General features: G+C 39.8%; 1 protein-coding gene and 1 long non-coding RNA gene across 2 annotated transcripts in view; one reads left to right on the forward strand and one right to left on the reverse strand.

Annotated features, from left to right (window-relative positions):
- Positions 1–13,106, forward strand: part of LOC131276313 (uncharacterized) — a 56,550-nt gene that overhangs the window by 2,983 nt on the left and 40,461 nt on the right. The window lies entirely within an intron of this gene.
- Positions 2,891–13,106, reverse strand: part of CLMP (CXADR like membrane protein) — a 94,463-nt gene continuing 84,247 nt past the window's right edge. Inside the window, exons 3-7 of the mRNA XM_058289330.2 lie at positions 12,887–13,088; positions 11,608–11,775; positions 11,035–11,157; positions 6,521–6,662; positions 2,891–5,896 (exon numbers count right to left, since the gene is read on the reverse strand). Of these exons, the coding sequence (XP_058145313.1) occupies positions 5,599–5,896; positions 6,521–6,662; positions 11,035–11,157; positions 11,608–11,775; positions 12,887–13,088 (933 nt within the window). The 3' untranslated portion in view covers positions 2,891–5,598. The remainder of the gene's footprint in view (positions 5,897–6,520; positions 6,663–11,034; positions 11,158–11,607; positions 11,776–12,886; positions 13,089–13,106) is intronic.

Below are 13,106 nucleotides of genomic sequence, written 5' to 3' on the forward strand. Positions count from 1 at the left end.
AGTTGAATCACTTTTGTTAGAATTATGCTTTGAGATGTCACTAAATATGCATTTTTTTAAAGGTACTTTTTTTCTTAAAACTGCCTACTTTTTTTCTCTCCCTCCTCCCCCCCCCCATTGTCTGCTCTCTGTGTCCATTTGCTGTGTGTTTTTCTGTGTTGGCTTGCATTCTTGTTAGGCAGCACCAGGAATCTGTGTCTCTTTTTATTATGTCATCTTGCTGCATCAGCTCTTTGTGTGTACGGTGCTACTCCTGGGCAGGCTGTGCTTTTCGCGCGGGATGGCTTTCCTTGCGGGGCACACTCGTTGTGCATGGGACATCCCTATGTGGCATAGCACTCCTTGTGCATGGCAGCACTGCGGGTGGGCCAGCTTCCCACCCAGCTAGGAGGCCCTGGGTATCAAATCATGGACTTCCTATATGGTAGGTGGGCGCTCTATCAGTTGAGCTATGTCCACTTCCCATAAATATGCATTTTTTAAAATTAGTATCAAAGAACTCACTTCTAGATCCTTCAGAATCTGAAATCTTATAAACAGCCCTTCTTTGCCCCATGACAAGACTAAAAGATACAATTGCCTAAATTGATTGCCCGAAGACTTAAATATATTTACCACATTTTGTCAGAAAATTGGAAACCAGAATGACAAGCTCTTACTAATATTTTGGCTTTCTAATTGCACTCAGATGTAAAGTATTGCTGTTGGAGTACAGCATTCATAAAAATAATCTCCGAGTCTTTTTCCCTATTAAGCCTTGCTTTCCTAAAACAGTATATGCTTTAACATATAGTGCCTAGTTCAGTGTTTTACAGGTGGTAAAGTCCTTGCCTTGCTATTTTGTGAGCAAGGCAACATGCTAAGCACTTAATATAAAGACCTCCATAATGACTATTTTGGATAGATCTTATCCACATTTTCAGATAAGGAAACAGGTCAGCTAGATCAAGTTGTTTGTTCAAGAACTCTAGCTGAACCCAAATTTTTCAAAATCAGATCTACCTTATTCCACAACTATGATGCCATATTGCCTTCTACTTCATTAATTTTAAGCTGTTCTTTTTGGAAGTCATCTTGTTCAACTCCTGCACTGTGTGAGAGGTTCTATAATTTGTGCTCTATTAATTGAAATTTTTATCAGAGCTCTTTATGAGTAGTAACTGATGGACTTTTCCTTTTTTTTAAAATAACTTTTCCATCCAGGACTCGTAACAAAAGCAAGATACAAAAAAACGGAGAAAGTAAGTCAGCCCCAAATAATTGTAAATATAATTACTTCTAAATGTAAGGTCCCTGAAGTGTTTGAGCTCTGTCAGTATTTTTAATAAACTGATAAGCCCTTAACATTTTGGAGCATCAACTTACTGGTTTTTTAGCAGTTTCAATGCAGCTTAACTTTTTGCCTCCCAAGAAGACCTGGTAAATTGAACTCCTTAACCTTGATGCAGCCACCATACTCTCTCCTAACATTCAGCAACACTTTATGTGTTATATCATCTAGGCTCGTCACTACTTAACTATATCAAAACATTTCTAGCAGTTATAAAGATAGTAATTTTCTCCTGATTTACACAAGAGGGGAAAACTAAACAATTTGGACTTATTGTGTGAGTTAGCTAAGTGTTCCAGGTGTGTTGCAAAGCTTTAGGGCAAAGTGGAAAGCAAAGGGAAAGGAAAAACCATAGGTTAGGGTGAAGATTTGAGTTCAGGATTGAAAAATGATGATCAGGGAAACAGACTTGGCCCAGTGGTTAGGGCGTCCGTCTACCACATGGGAGGTCCGCGGTTCAAACCCCAGGCCTCCTTGATCTGTGTGGAGCTGGCCCATGAGCAGTGCTGATGCGCGCAAGGAGTGCCCTGCCACGCAGGGGTGTCCCCCGCATAGGGGAGCCCCACGCATAAGGAATGCGCCCCATATAGAGAGCCGCCCAGCACGAAAGAAAGTGCAGCCTGTCCAGGAATGGCGCCGCCCACACTTCCCTTGCCGCTGACGACAACAGAAGCGGACAAAGAAACAAGACGCAGCAAATAGACACAGAGAACAGACAACCAGGGGAAAGGGGGGAATTAAATAAATAAATCTTTAAAAAAAAAAAAAAAGAAAATGATCAGTCAGGATCTGGCAGTTCTGGTAGAATCTTGACTCTGCTACTTCTCAGATCCTTAGTTTTCTCATTTGTAAAATGAGAATACGAGTATCTCCTCATTGGGTTGAATGAGAATGAAATTGAGGTAAGTTATGTGAAGTACTTAGTAGAATGGCTGGCCCATGATAATGGTTCAGCAAATGGTCATTACTCTTACTGCTGCTATATTATGATAGACCTCAATAGTGGTTTTTCCAATTTATTTTAATCCCTTATTGTGTACTTCTGTGTTGGTATTTACCTTTACCTTGGCACAAAATACTTGCTTAGTAAATACTATTTGTGACTTTGATAAATGCTTTAAGGACAGGAACTCTATAACTCTTTATATACCCTGTACTACTTAGCATCTTGCCTTGTGTGTTAAAAAAAAAAAAAAGTACCTTGGCATATTTGTTGGCTTAAATCAATAAATAATAGATCATATTCAGCCTTGAGTTCTTCTGTTGGCAGCAAGCTGATGAACAAATTTCCGGTGCAGGTTATATGAGCTTCAGCCTCTCCTACAGTATCACCTTTACTTATTTATTTTTTAATTACTGATACAGATGCATCTATAATAAATGTTTGGCTTTTGCAATGCTCAAATACAGTCCCAATGACCATAATTTAGAATTTAAAATTGAAAAATATAAACAGGTTAACATCAGAAAAGAAGCAAAATTGTATAGTCTGTAGCAGCAGGTCTGAAATTATTTGTATACGGTGTAACAACAAAGGCATCCACTTCATTACTTTACAAATTTGTTTGGTTTACATATTTTATTGAAATGGTTGCTCTCTAAACATCAGCATCATTCCATCTGTATCTTCTACAAAAATTATTCTTCCATTTAGTTATTTTATGTTTTTCATTTGATTCATATTAAATAATCAAGTTTATTTGACTTGCAATATTAATTGAACATGGTTTGAAACGAATAATGGCTTTACTTTATCAAAAACCCGGAGTCTGTCATATCTGAAACCAAATACTTGACTCAAAGAGAAGTGCACTGTCATTGATTGCTAAGACCTCACCATCTTATCTCTCAGAATCTTCAATTCCTTAGAATTTCTCAGTGTAGTTAGTAATCTGTTTTATGAATTTGTTGTAGATCTCTAGGATGAATAGATTTCCAAAATAACCTTGATATTCAACTTGTATTTTGGTCTTCTTATAACTTATATTTTAATCTAAACTTCCTTCTCATGCAAAGGAGACTGATTCTTGCTTTCAAAGACAAAGGCAGGAAACCTTATGTTCAAAGATAGTAAGTAATGATAGAACAAATTGCTAGTGACAATACAGCTGCAGCCTCCCGTGATTGTGATTCACTTGTTCAGCTTGGCTCAGGTACTCTAGGAATGGAGAATTCTCAGAATTCCAAAGCAGAAGAGATAGGTTGCCTGGATACCACACTGCCAGAGGGGTAGTGAGAGTAAGGGGTTTTATATCTTAAATTGAGACAGTGTTAGTAAAAGAAGGTTTCCCAGTATGCCAGCCCTCTAAAACAAAACTAATAGCAGAATTTCTTATTGTTACTTCCTCAGTGTCTCTTATTTCCCACCTATTTTTGGAGAATAGTAAAACTCAGATTAAAGCATTCACCCAAGAGCAAAAGCCTATATTTTAAAGAGCTTTAGAAAGAAGTACATTTGCACTATGTGGGTACTATTCTGAGAATTAAGTGTATTATAGGACTGAAAAACCAAAGAGATGGGGCAGAATCTTAGCTCAACCTTTTCCCTTTAGGATCTGATTCCCATTTTAGGAAAAAATGCATTTGTCACCACACTCAACATTACTCTTTCTCTCCTCTAGTATGCTGCCTTTTCATAATATGAAATGTTCTGCTCTACCAGTGGTGATCAGTTGACATTTGAGCCTGGGTCCTTGAAGGGCTATTTCAGGTTCAGTATCTGTGCCATAGGTAACAGGGTAGTCAAAATTACCAAAAAGGCAAGTTTTTAAGTTACTGAGAAGGCTGCTGCTTTCTATTTTTCATTTCTCAGACACCTTTCTTCTCAGTGAATTAGCATTTCAGATAGCTATTCTTATGACATCTTTCTGCTAATTCTTTCCAAGATGCTGACAACTGAAATGCTAGCAGGCACCAGCCCAGACTTCCCCTACCATGCTCTGGTTATCCTCACCGTCTCTACCCTGAATGTTAGTTCCCTTTCCTTCCAGTTTAGAGCTAGACCTTCTTGAAGGCTGGGGCTGGAAACTACTGAATTTCTATCTCAACCTCTCAGGAAGGATTAGTTGTGACATATACTCACAGTGCCATTAGGAAACATTGCCAATCCCTGATCTTTTTTGATTATTTAAGGCCTAGAATCATTGAAAGTCCAAGATGTACATCCTTCTCCTGTGAAAGAAATGGGAGGAAGCTCCAGCTATGGTATAATACTAGACTTCATTATATCACCTCTTGAAATATTAAGAGAAAATTTGTCTGTATCTCCCTTTCTGGTTCAGTCTTGAAATTCTGGTTTCACATCTTGTCAGAAAGAAGAGACTAATGGTACATCAGATGGTCTTTCCACATCTCTAAAAGATCCTTTTCTCCAGAAGAACTGTTTCTAAGGACACTATTAAATGACATGTGAGTGTTTTCTTCCTTTAGAGATACGTAGCAGGATAGTTCTTAGAGACATCCGATTTGAGGAAAATTTCATAATTATTCTTGTAGATAGTTCTGATATTTGCCAATGATCCTCTGAACATCATTAGGATGAAAAGTTTTTCACAGTCCGTTGTCACACATTTTGGACTCCTTTTTTAGTTCTTTTCGGGTTCAGTAAAAGCAGGAAGATGAGTAGTAAAAAGAGTGCAAGAAACTTAAATCGTTCTTCTCTATCTCCCACTCTTTCAGTTTCTCTTGAAATTAATATCCAAACCTTATGGCAAATGAAGCCAAGTCAGGATAGAAGAGACATGTTTCCTTTTAGGAAGTGTCTCAGAAATGGTAAGCCTAGTGCATGGTGTAGATAGGTATACTAGAAGACTGGGTTCTGACTGACAGTCTGAGTAATCACAATAATTCAACAGATTTGCAGAAATGCATAGAAAATTTATGAACAACCCCTCATTTCTTCTTGACGATGGTGAATCGAAGCATTGATACGAAACATTCCAGGTGAGGAGCTTTAAGTATGCTCCCCTCCCTCTTCCCCAACCTTCTCACCACAGGTGCTGGTCAACAAATAGATTTAGACACCTGCTTTCCCCCTGGTCTCAAGGCACAGTGAGCTGCCTCTTGGGAGATGATCAGTTTACATCCTTTTGCTTGTTTGATATCATACAAGGAAAGTGCTCATCTGAATCCATCCCATGCAAGGCTCACTGCTATTTAATGACTTCTCTTCTTCTAGGGGCTTGTGTGCTGGTGACTGAGCTCTGATGACTAGAAGAGTCCTAAGTCCCGGACTCCTAGGAAAGTGTGGGAGTCAGGTTCCCTCTAATTCAGACAGTTTGGAAGGCTTTGCTCTGGCCAGGGATCGTGCTGGGCGTGGTTTCTGCTTTGGTCAGGGTAGCATGGTGGACTTTCTTTGGTTCAGAACCTCTCACCCCTGGCCCCACTAGGCTGTGTGCAGGGGTGACCAGCCCTAGCTGGGGCGCGTCAGTTGACAGTGTCCGCTGGCTGCGTGAGGCACTATTTGCTGTGGAGCGAGTGGAGGAAGAACCAGAGCGGGAGCTCCGGGAGCCTGAGGAGGAGGAGCTGGGCTTCACAAGGCGGGCTTTCGGGGCTTCAGCATCTTCTCTGAAGAGAGAAAACATGGCAAAGATAAAATGTAATACTGGCAGGACTGTGATAGTTCCCATTATGGCTGCTTCCTTCTGATGTTTCCCAATAAATTCCTCAAGCTCTAAACCTCAAATAATGCCATTGGAAGGCATTTACTTAGGGAAATAGGCATTTCCCCATTTCTTGAGACTTACTGCTTGCCTTAGGCAAATGTGTGTTTTATTAGACCAGAGGTCAACCCTATTAGCCTGGGAGGATAGGCATTCACCATTGAGATGCTCTAGACAACACTGTCCCTAATTTGGAAGTTGTCCATGTAAACCCTTTCATGGCCCATAGGCTATGCTGGTTCTTTATAGTATGCTCTTCCTAGTGGAAGTGAATCAGAAGCAACATAGAGTTGATGTTTAAATATCTTTGAGTATAGACACTTTAACATCTATACAAAGTCAGCCAGACCTTCTGTCCCTGGGCTGCAACTCACTACCTGTCAGAATAATTCTCTAACAAATTCAAGTTTAAGAGGAAACAGCGGGGGAGAGGAAATTGGGAACATTTACGCATATGTTTGCTAATCATTATGGAGCTGGCCCTAGAAGGGAAGCCTCATGGAAGTGGGGGTTTTGGAAGGAGGTTTACCGGATTTCGTTAGGTCTGTCTTCCTCCTCATATCTCTCTTTGTCTTTCCTTCGGATTAGCAGCCATACCAAGAGAAAAATCAGCAGCGCTCCAGCCACCATGCCTGTCACTGCTCCTGCAACCATGCCAATGCTCTGTACATCTGTTTTCTCAGAAGCAAAAGCAAAGGAAAACCAAACATAAGCTGGGAACTATATGAGCTCATAAAACAAGGTCAGCAGGGGAAGGTCATGGCAGTGGAGATGGAAGAAGTGAGTGAAGTTAAGATAAATTTGGAGAGTAGAGTTGACTAGTGATCACTTGGATATGGGAGTGAGGGGAAAAAGAAAGATTTAAAAATGGGCCATAGGAATTATGTTAAATTGGAATAGTATTGTGGTTATATTTTTTAAAAGACACATTAAAATACATATAGGTGAACAACAACATAAAAACCACAAAACCCCAGGCCCAGGGCAGGGTATTTTCAGGTCACTGTGCCTTCCTGAGTAGTACTCCTTTACCCTCTCTTGGTACATGACCATCCCAGTTATTTTTGCAGTTGGGTTTACCGAATCACAGATTTTAGGGAATAAGTCTGAGTTGGTTCAGATGATAGAATTGAGGCTGGGAGAGTTACTACATCACATTAGAAGATTCCTCAACCTTTCCAGGTTGACTTTGGTCAACCCTTTGGCTCTGCCAACTTCTGCTTCCTCTAACTTCCCCCTTCTTCCACAGGTAAAATATGAAAAAGAAATATGAACTATAGTGTTAGGCTCTATTTGGATTAGCCATTGGATCCAAGAAATGTAGAAATCAAGAAAAATATGACTTGCACATAGTAACTCACATACCTTTTCATTCATACACTAAATATTAAGTGGCTCCCCTGAGCTAGGGACAGCTCTATGCATTGGTGAAGACAGACAAAGTTCCTGCTTTCACTGAGCTTATATTCCAGAAAGAGGGAGACATAATGAACAAGTAAATAAACAAAGGTAATTTCAGGTAATAAATTCTGTGAAAGCATAAGTGGGTAAGTGATATTTCAGAGGGGAAGGGATGGATACTCCTTAAGATTGGGTGATCAGGACTCCGAGGGGTGACATTTGAGCTGAAATACAAATGATATAAAAGGCTATCGTGACGGTCTAGGGACAGAACATCCCAGGTAGAAGGAATAGCAAACGTGATGAATGCGAATGGATCTGGAGCAGAGTGAGCTTGGAGGGGGGAAATGTGCAGGCCATGGCGAGGATTCTATAGGAAGAGTGGGGGAGAGTAACATGATCCAAATTACATTTGAGAAGGTGCACCTTGACTTTGTGGAGAACAGATGTGGGAAGGTAGGAGAAGATGCAGGGAGACCATGAGAAGCCTGTTAGAGTAGTGCAGGCTAGAGATGATGGTGGCTTAGGGGAGGATGACAGTAATGGGGATACAGACAGGTAGATGGACATGATCTGTATTCTGAAAGTAGAATCAATACAACTTGCCCTTCATTCTCCTCCTAGTTTTATAAGAATGAAATGGCCTCTTAATATAACAAATCACTTATTAAAGAAATGGGATTTTAGATCTCCTTATTTAGGATTTTATCCCAGGTCCCAAGCCCATGGAGTTTATTTCAATTAGAGAATTTTTACCCTACTGCCCTTCCTCTACCATATAATCTGATGAATGTCTATTACTAGAAATCTTGTTGGCTTTCTTTTTTCAGAATTGAGAATCATGTATCAGTGAACATCCATATGTATTTGCACATTTGTATGAATGTCTCTAAAGGATGAATTCACAGAATTTTTCCTGCGTCAAATGGAATGCACTTTTGTATCTAAAGTCAAATGGATCATTGTTAGGTATCATATAATGAAACACTATACAGCTCTGAAAATGAACACATCACTACAAGCAACAGCAATGATGAATCTCAGAAACATAATGTGAAGTGAAAGAAGCTAGACACAAATGGGCTGTGATGTTATTTATGTTCGAAAGTTAGAAATCTAGATAATGGAGGAGTGTGGGGAAGTGGTAAAGGGACATTGAGGGTTCTTAATCAAGATGCTAGTTACACAGGTGTGTTCATGTGTGTGTCTGTGTGAACTGGATGCTGAGTGAAGTGAGTTGACCTCTGTGTGAGATGAGCAGAGCTCTGGGTTGGGTGACTTGTGTTCTGTGTGATGTAAATGTGCCTCTGGCTGAAGTGCATCAGTCTCTGGGTGTGGTGAGCTGGGCTGGGTGTGAGACTAGTTGGCTCAGGTGAGATGAGCCATGCTGTGGTTGAGGTGATTCGGGCAATGGGTGAGGTGTGCTGGCTCTAAATGAGATTAGTCTGGTTCTAGGTTATGTGAGTCATGGTCTGGGATATTCACTTTTGAAAACGTATCAAGTTGTAGGCTTACAATACACGCACATTTCTCTTTGTGTGCGTCAATAAATTTACCCCATAAAGAAATGTACATTTAAATCTTTGCTTGATTAAGCCAAATTGTGCTACTAATTTACACTGTAGCCTAAAATGTAAAAGCACCTGTTTCCCCATAACTTTGCTATAATAATTGGCATGACATTAAGTCTGTGCTAATCTGATAAGTTAAAATAAAACAGGATTCTATTTGTCCCCCTATTTATGTTTATTGACCATTTGTATTTTATTGTATTCTGCTGTCTACTAAATTTGTGAGAAAAATTATCAGAAACTTGAAAATAGGCAAAAGAAGTTGCTGGGTATTATTTTGGTATAGCCCTGCCTTGTGCTTTCATTGTTTGGGCAGTTTACCACTGTGTAGGGGCAATTTGTACATCTTTGTCCAGTAATTGCTGTCCATTTGAACACATGACTTCAGAGATTGTGGTCTTTGACTTTATAGCTTGATATCTAATCCATTAATTTTATCTCAGCATTTCTTTGTTAAATTGTTTCTGTCTTCCTAATTTTTCCAGTGCTCTTTGAACTGGTTTTAATATTTTACAGGCTACCTCATTATTTAATGATTTAAATAAAATCATCTTATTCATATGAGAGTCAAAATTTTTACTTGTTTGATAATGATACTCCAAAACACTCCATGTCCATTTTGGTTTAACTATTTTCCCACTGATTTAAAAGAGCTCTTTATATATTTTTATATAGTTTGGTTATTAGACTTTACCCTCTCCAGTGCTTTTAAAAATATGCCCACAAATTATTTGCTGTTTCTTTCTTCATCTGGTAGAGTGTCATTCCCTTCCCATTGAGTCTGGGCTGAACTAAGTGACTCACTTCTTTTTTAAAAAATTTTTTAAATTTTTAAATTTTTTTTATTGTGACTTACTTCTAATGAATAGATTATGGTAGAAATGATGATAATATCATGTCTGAGGCTTGGTCATAAAAAGGCACTACAGCTTCCTGCTGGTTGCTCTCTTAGATCACTCACTTTTGGGAAGTCAGGAGCTCTTGCTATGTCAAGAGCCGTTAGGGAAAGGCCATCTGGTAAGAAACTGAGGCTTCTTCATAGTAGCCAAACAAAGAACTGAGGCCTGTGGCCCCTAGCCACACGTTAGAAGCAGATCCTTCAGCGCCTGTGAAACCTTGCAATAATTCCCAGCTAAGCCATTCCTGAATTGCCATTTTAAGCCACTAAGTTTTGGGGTAATTTGTTACAAAGCAATAGATAACTAATACACACTTTTTTTTTCAGTCTTAAATTTGTTTGTATTGTCTTTTTTCAAGATGCAGACTCTAAATTATGAGCTGAGCATGCTGTTTATTGCGCTAAATAAATTCTAACACCACTAGCATGGCATGAAGACATATGTTTTGGTTCTAAAGTCTAAAGTTAAAACATGTTGATCAAGGAAAAGAATAACAACAGCAGCTAACATTATCGAATACCTACTGTGTGTTCCTAAGCAGTGTTAATTTACTTAGTTTTCACAACTCTACGAAGAAGTTACTATTACTGTTGCCGTTTTATAGAAGGAGAAACAGAAGTGTGGAGAGCTAAGTAATATGCCCTAGTTGCTGCATAGTTAGTGGGAGAGCTGAGGTAGAAATCTAGGCAGTTATCTGGCTCCCAAGCTAATGCTCTTAGCCACCTTATCTTGAAGCAAATCTAATTCTTGACTGTAACACACACATGCACATGTGCAAGCTAGCATTCTGGGGAGGAGAGAAATTTCATCTATTTGCCCAGAATGGCAGGCAGCCATTTAATTAGTTGGGTAGTTTTTTGTTCGTTTGTTTTTTTAAGGCAGGTGTTTAATCCCTATCCTGGACATTGTAAATATCTTTTGATGGTTGATAAGTTCATACATTTGTATTTTTTGTGTTTTTGTTTGTTTGTTTTTGCACATTTGTAAATGTAGAGTCAGATGCAGTTGTTGAATGGTGCTTGTAATTACCGAATTTATTTATTGATAGCCATATCCTTCTGAAAATAAAGATTTTTGACCTGGACTTTACCCATAATTAAAACATTTTACACTAAACCACAATGCACAACAAAACAAAAGCTCCCTTCCCACCATTGCCCTGTGATACCTACACTGGACTGTCACTCGCACCACACAGCTTTCCTTCCCAGCCTCATTGTCTGCTGTGCACTGGTAGAGTCCGGAGGAGGACATGGTGAGATTCTGCAGCAGAACTCGTCCAGGGTTGTCATAGTCTACACAAGTAGAAAGAAATACTGAATTCCTTACTGCCAGGGTGTATATTTATTGCTTATTTTATTACATCACCACACTGAGATTCTCTAATAAATACATTTTGGTAAAGGTGAAATTTTTAGTAACATGGGAAGAAAGGTGAAAAAAAATTTTAATTGCCGTGTATCCACAAGAGTTGCAAAAAATACTGTGAATATTTAAGGAATACTAAACAGATAAGTATATTTAATTTTACAACATTTCTTTCTAATCTCTTTTACCACTTTGACATGCCATTTGAGGAAAGGAAAAACAGATTCTCTGCCCCAGGTTCTGGTTGGAAAAATTGAGGTTCAAAGAAGTTCAGTGTATTCAAGGTTACACAGTGAGTTGCTGACAAAACCAGATTTGGAATTCATGGGTAGAGCACTATCCAGTCGGTTCCACAGGCTGATGGAAAGGTGACTTACCGATGATAGATTTGGGAGGTAGATATTCATCCTCTCCTTCTTTCTCTGGGATACGCTTCCAGTAGTACACAATGGGCTTTGTACCAGAGGATGACTCACACTGCAAAGTCAGGTCACTTCCTTCTGTCAGTTCCCCTTCCAGCTCACACTTGGGCTTGGATGGTTTCACTGAACAACAACAACAACAAAAAAGATGATGATTCAGAGATTCCCAAATACCAGATTGAATGGAACAAATAGGTCCTTTTGAGTTTTCCAACCAGCTTCCCCTTATATATAGTTAAGTGGGTTGGGAATTCAATAGCTTTTACTTCCTAGATTCATTTTATCCCCCAAAGTATGGCCATCTCCACCCTCTACATACCCATAAGCCCAATTCCAGCTGCTACCAGTAGTGCTGTTAGAATTTTCAGGAGCTACATGAGAAACTCCTTTGGTACTTTGCAAAGAAGAGACGTTTATTTGACTGGAAATTTTAGGAAAGTTGAGTGTGATTTTGCTAATACAGAAAATGAGGCTAGGAGTTCAAGAAATTGAAAGCATTAAGTAGAATTCACTAGCTCTTGCTGCTATAAAACAGAAATGATTTTGAATCATATCTGAGAGATTTAAGTTAAATAAAGGAAACCTTGTTGTGGCTTGAATTGTGTCCCCCAGGAAAATATGTTCAAACCCTAGCCCCAGGTACCTGGGAATTTGACCATATTTGGACATAGGGTCTTTGCAGATGTAGTCAAGTTAAGATGATGGATGTCCTAATTCATAAGAAAAGGAGAATTTGAGCTCAGAGATACGCAGGAAGACTGTCACATGAGGAAGGAGGCAGAGAATGAAGTGATGAGGCTACAAGCCAAGGAATGCCAAGGACGGCTGGCAGCCACCAGAAGCTAGAAGGGGCAAGGAAGGATGCACCCCTACAGACGTCAGAGACGGCACAGCCCTGTTGACACCTAGATTTCAGACTTCCAGACTCAAGGATTCTGAAAGAACAGATTTCTGTTTTAAGCTACTCCGTTTGCGGTATATGTTAACAGCAGCATTGACTTGTTAGAGGATATTTGCATTTTTTAGTGGGCTGTTCTGAACAATCGTGGTTTTTTTTTCTTTTTGGCTACAGCTGAAATAGTGAACATAGCACACTTCTTCCCAGGTGACTGGATGAGGTGACCTCCGAATGCAGCATGCAGAATTTTGAACAAGTTTGCCCCACCTTAATGTAGCTGTCCCTCCCAGAGACCTTGGGGAGAGCCGCAACATTGTCCTTGGCACCCTACCTTACCTAGGACTTTTAAGATGACATGGCTCCACACGTAGCGCCCTGAGTTCTTCACCTTGCAGGTGTACCGGCCCTCGTCCCTGGGCTTCAGAGGCTCAATCTGCAGGGAGGCATCTCCGGCCAGGAAATTGGAAGCAAAGGCTACTCGGCCTTTCTGCTCCTCTGTCAAGTTGGTGTAGACGTGACGACTAGAGTAAGTGATCACCTGGGGGACAGAGCAAGG

Source organism: Dasypus novemcinctus, chromosome 27 (assembly GCF_030445035.2).
Source record: "Dasypus novemcinctus isolate mDasNov1 chromosome 27, mDasNov1.1.hap2, whole genome shotgun sequence".
In the NCBI taxonomy this organism is placed as follows: Eukaryota; Metazoa; Chordata; class Mammalia; order Cingulata; family Dasypodidae; genus Dasypus; species Dasypus novemcinctus.